The sequence below is a fragment of the Rhinichthys klamathensis genome, unplaced genomic scaffold (assembly GCF_029890125.1).
Source record: "Rhinichthys klamathensis goyatoka isolate OS25496 unplaced genomic scaffold, OSU_Roscu_1.1 h1tg000082l_1, whole genome shotgun sequence".
NCBI classification, from domain to species: Eukaryota; Metazoa; Chordata; class Actinopteri; order Cypriniformes; family Leuciscidae; genus Rhinichthys; species Rhinichthys klamathensis.
The window spans coordinates 3,482,822-3,488,821 of record NW_026606624.1 but is presented as its reverse complement, the minus strand read 5'-3'; the positions used below and the strand labels follow the sequence as shown (position 1 = coordinate 3,488,821).

Here is a 6,000-nt window from a genome sequence, read left to right as displayed (position 1 = left end):
TCCTGGTCAAAGACAATCTCCTGAACTCCAAACTGAATGTCAGAATGGGAAAGAAAGGTGATTTAAGCAATTTTGAGCATGGCATGGTTGTTGGTGCCAGACGGGCCGGTCTGAGTATTTCACAATCTGCTCATTTACTCGGATTTTCACGCACAACCATTTCTAGGGTTTACAAAGAGTGGTGTGAAAAGGGAAAAACATCCAGTATGCGGCACTCCTGTGGCCGAAAATGCCTTGTTGATGCTAGAGGTCAGAGGAGAATGGGGCGACTGATTCAAGCTGATAGAAGAGCAACTTTGACTGAAATAACCACTCGTTACAACCGAGGTATGCAGCAAAGCATTTGTGAAGCCACAACACGAACCTTGAGGCGGATGGGCTACAACAGCAGAAGACCCCACCGGGTACCACTCATCTCCACTACAAATAGAAAAAGAGGCTACAATTTGCAAGAGCTCACCAAAATTGTACAGTTGAAGACTGGAAAAATGTTGCCTGGTCTGATGAGTCTCGATTTCTGTTGAGACATTCAGATGGTAGAGTCAGAATTTGGAGTAAACAGAATGAGAACATGGATCCATCATGCCTTGTTACCACTGTGCAGGCTGGTGGTGGTGGTGTAATGGTGTGGGGGATGTTGTCTTGGCACACTTTAGGCCCCTTAGTGCTAATTGGGCATTGTTTAAATGCCACGGCCTACCTGAGCATTGTCTTTGAACATGTCCATCCCTTTATGGCCACCATGTACCCATCCTCTGATGGCTACTTCCAGCCGGATAATGCACCATGTCACAAAGCTCGAATCATTTCAAATTGGTTTCTTGAACATGACAATGAGTTCCCTGTACTAAAATGGCCCCCACAGTCACCAGATCTCAACCCAATAGAGCATCTTTGGGATGTGGTGGAACAGGAGCTTCGTGCCCTTAATGTGCATCCCACAAATCTCCATCTACTGCAAGATGCTATCCTATCAATATGGGCCAACATTTCTAAAGAATGCTTTCAGCACCTTGTTAAATCAATGCCACGTAGAATTAAGGCAGTTCTGAAGGCGAAAGGGGGTCAAACACAGTATTAGTATGGTGTTCCTAATAATCCTTTAGGTGAGTGTATATGCGCCGAGTCGAAGTGCTCCCAAGCACTTGCTATGGTATTCCGCCATACATTATAGTTATCCACTTTACACGCTTAGAAAAGTGCAACGTTTTATTTTGTGTCACCATTCTTGGTCGAGTTACACTACTCGTGTAACTGTATTTAAATAGGAAAAACGTGGAGGTGTTTGGTCGCTTCTCTGCTTGGATCCTAATGAATGAACTGGGCTAAGTTAAGTGCTATCAAAGTGTCTCGCGCGCCAGAGCGATTGAGTGCACGCACTGAGACGAGAGAGGTATGTATCAACTCGTCTTAGTTAAGGGAATAACATAGTTTAATACGAAAAAACGGTGGAGTATCCCTTTAATTTTTACAGAAAAAAGCTGTTAAATAATTCACAGTATGAATAATTCACTGTAGAATTGCATTAGATTACTGTTGACTCTGCTGGCGGTATTTTACTGTAAATTTGGAAAAATACAGAATTATACTGTATTTCATGTTTACAGTAATAAACCATTAAAATATTTTCACAGTATGGATACTGTAAAATAACAGTAAATTGCTGGCGACTCTGCTGCCAGTATTTTACCGTTATTTTACAGAGAAATGTTTTACATGCATATAGATATACTCTCCCTTTGACACCAACTATCTGATGTCTTGTTGCATCGCTGCATCAATGGGAGAATTACAATAAAGTAAATGAAGTTCCACCAAGTGCCCTGCCAAAGCCATAATGGTGACTAAAAATATTTTAGGAAAATCAACATCAATTTATGAAGTCAACTTATGTGGTTCTCTCAAATGTTTCAGTTGTATTGACAATTCAATTGAACATTCTTGTCGGGTTCAAAACATAAACTTTTTCAAAGACGAAAGTTGTGATCCAAGGTTGCCTTCGAACGTTATACATGCGAGAACCATTTTGTTTCAAAACTTGCTGTGTGATTCATTTCGAAGAGGAACTGCAATACCATGCCACCAAGTATGAGCCATTGAACTGAAATTTCTTTGCTTCTTTCTATGATTTGGCACGGTAGTTATTTTCTCTTTACCCTTCTCTTTTGGGAACCTTTTCCTTGGTTATGATTTGTATATAAGTTGTACATTTATGTAAATAAGTATCTTGGAATATTCTTTTCATCTCGTTCCTCATTGTAATAAATGATCACTTTACCTAAATTAGACTGGTGTGTGAAAGATGTTTTCCAGTACACGTTCAGTGTTTTGATGTTACACACCTTATCCTCTCTAGACATAAAAGGTTTGTAACAGTATGTATGTATGTAATCTTTTTATCATTTTGTTGCTAACACTTATGTCCTAAACACGTTGTGAAACTTTTAATTGGGATTATATAATCCCTCTATATTTGTGACAATCTTGTAATTTATCATACTTGAGTCACACAGACTTCAACATTTAGCATACAAAACACAACAATGGTAACAATTACATTTTATTTAAAATAAATGATCAAGTACTCTCTACAGTTATTTTTTAGTTACTAGAACTCTTGTGTAAGTGAACCATACTAACTAAGCATTTGTCAGTACCACATACTATTCCTAGTATTTTATTTTACTTGCTTTTTTTAAGGCAATCGGTTTCCTGATATTTTCCTAGTAATGTGAACTCTAATGAGAAGTTAATACAACAAATTATTTTGATTTAACAGTACTTGAGTATACTTGATCAACAAGTTTTCTATACAAATGTTATTAAGTTGTGCCAACTAAAAATGAATACACTACTTTACTTGGAAATTTTAAGGCAATCGGTTTCCGTTAGTAAAGTCAACATTACATTGTACTACATGACCTGAACAGAAAAACGGATCAAAACACAAACTGAAAACATGACAACATATGTCTTTACATTGCTTTAACTCATCAAAATAAGTTAAGCAATTTTCAGTGTTTTTATAAGTTATACCAGATTTAACTAATTTTCAGTCAGTTTAATGTAATTCAAGTTTAAATGACTTAAAACATCCAAGTTGATTGTACTTAATTTAAGACAGCTATTTTTTTTTTTACATTAAGTTGCGGTCACATGATGGTTGCTCAGCAAATTCATACAAATCCATGCAGAACACGTGGATTCGATGCATTGACCAACAGAAATCTGCTGGTTTAAAAGTTACTTCTGTGTGAGCTGCATACATCACTACAATATTGACAATGTACAATCAACCTCTATTTACATGTGAAAGTTAATGACATTTTGATAATGTGACCACACCTTTGCAATGCCATTTTAATTATTCCTACTTTACTTGTGACTTTGAACTTTAATCTTGTCTGTTCAAACGTTTAAAATGGTGTCAAATATGTGGTACCCCTGTAAACACCAGGAAACCGCAACAGCTTAGAATACTCTGCACCTTTCTCACTCTTATTAATAATTTGTAAGTTATTTTTATAAGTTGCAATGCATTTTAAAAATAAATCTCACCAACCATACTTTTCTCACTTTTTTTTTAACGCTTGCATTGTGCTTTTTATTTTAGTCTTGCTTAGAGGAAGTAATTGTGCGCGAGAAAACTGCTTAAACGTTATATATACATTCGTTTTAAGATTCTCATGCGAGTTATTGAGAAAAACAGCTTTTCAAAAAGCAACTACACTGATACTACACCAATTAGCAGTAAATCAAGTCCCTCTGACTATTTTTGACGTTGACATGATGGAGATAAAAATTTACCAATGATTCACATTTCAGGACTGTACGTTTGAGATAATGCACCTCTTTGTGATAAATTTAAACGTTTTAAGGAAATAGAGAAGAGAGAGAGAGAGATAGGGAGCCTGTTATTGCAGTTTGTGGTTTCTAAGCATGTGACGTGCTGTTTTCTCAGCTTTGCCCATCACTTGTGCACAGATGGCAAGCAGTAAAGAGATGACACTCTCTGATGTTGCAATGAGCTCCACAAGCAATTACGATTACCTTGATTCAGTGAACTCCACAGATGATTACGTCTTCTACAGTCCATTCGAGAACGATTCGCTGCCCATGTCCAATGTCTACATTCCTGTGCTCTACTTCATCATGTTCTTCGCTGGCTTCTTGGGGAACCTTTTTGTCATTTTGGTAATTGGCAAACGGCGACAGAAATACGGACGTCTTGTGGACACCTTCGTGCTGAACTTGGCATTAGCCGACCTTGTGTTTGTTCTCACGTTGCCAATTTGGGCGGTTTCGGCACTTAATGGTGACTGGCCCTTTGGTGAGGTCCTATGCAAGATCAGCAGCTTCATCATTGCGGTCAACCGCTTTTCCAACATCTTCTTCCTCACCTGCATGAGCGTGGACCGGTACTTGGCTATCGTGCGCCTCATGGACTCTCAGTTCCTACGGAGCAGCAACTGTGTGCAGATCACCTGTGGCATGGTGTGGATCATTTCTTTCTTCCTTGGAATTCCATCGTTGGTGTACCGTCGGTTGATAGACGATACTTTGTGTTCGGAGGATTCAAAATCCTTTTTCGTCCAAGGAATGAATCTCCTGACCATATTTCTAACCTTCCTGCTCCCTGTACTGATTCTAGTCCTCTGTTATGGGTCGATTTTGGTTAACCTGCGGCGGCACTGTCACACTGCCGCAAACTCACGTGCAGAAGCCAGACAACGCCATACCCTCAAGATTGTGTTGGCCATAATTGCTGCTTTTCTGATTTCCTGGCTTCCTTTCAATTTGTTCAAGACCATCCAAGTCATCTTACTGATGAGAACGGGAGATCTTAGCAGGGACACAAGGTCGATCATACTTAATGGACTCACGCTGTCCTGCTGCCTGGCATTTCTCAACAGTTGTGTAAATCCAGCCATCTACTTTTTTCTGGATCAGCATTTCAGGCGCAGAGCCTCGGCCCTGTGTCTGAGCTGCCTGGGTCAAGGAGACGTGCTCCAGAGCTCCTCTAATACTTTCTCTAATGCCACTTCTGAGACTTACTCTGGAAATGCTTCAACCCGCGGGCGGCTTTTCTCACTTACTCAGAAGGAGTGAAATCTACTGTTTTCAGAACGCACTCTTTCTTTATCAGTGATACTATCAGGTGAAGCCGATATATACTTAAAATCTTTTGTTTAAAGCATTTGCTATACTATAAATTGATCATACTGAGCATTTTAGATGAATACGGCATATTTCTGCATTAATTTTATTTCATTTGTGAGCAATGTTCTATACATTCTATTTTTGATTTCCTAAATTAACATAGATTATATATTGGTGAACATATTACTTAGTGCACAAGATACATTAAAATAAATTGCACACATTGCAAGCATGTAAGTACATATTTTGACAGTAATCTAAAAAAGCATCACTAATCTACATATATAACAAATTAGTTTCAATTGTGCATATTCAGAATTCATTATGTTTATACTATTAGACACAACTTCATTTTTATATTTACTTGTGTATGTTTGCTAAGTAATCAAACTTTTGAGCAATGTTACTTCATAAAAATAAATTATGCATTAGTGAACATATTACTTAATGTACAAGATAAATTAAGGTAAATCACAAGCAAGCATGTATGGACATATTTTTGACAGTAATCATCTAGAAAGCATTATTATTCCACGTGGACATTACATAGCCATTTAGAAATTGTGAATATTCAGAATTTATTATGCTTTTCCTAGATACAACTTTAAAATAAATGTTTATATATATATATATATATATATATATATATACTTGTGTATGTATGCTAAGTAATAAACTTATAGTACTCAAAAGTCTCGTTCGATTTTCTTAAGAATATTGGGCTACACTTTTATTTTAAGGTGTCTGTGTTACACATGCATTTAAGTAATAATAACTACTTACTATAGGATTAGAGTTAGGATTGGTTTAGGGTTAGTTGCATGTAATTTTGCATAATTT

At 37.3% G+C, this 6,000-nt stretch overlaps 1 protein-coding gene across 1 annotated transcript; it reads left to right on the top strand.

The window, feature by feature from the left end:
• The first annotated feature begins 3,768 nt into the window (after positions 1-3,768).
• gpr25 (G protein-coupled receptor 25) lies at positions 3,769-5,765 on the top strand. Its single transcript, XM_056251347.1, has one exon. The coding sequence runs from the start codon at positions 3,985-3,987 to the stop codon at positions 5,107-5,109; it is 1,125 nt and encodes a 374-aa protein (XP_056107322.1). The 5' UTR covers positions 3,769-3,984; the 3' UTR covers positions 5,110-5,765.
• Positions 5,766-6,000: the final 235 nt, after the last annotated feature.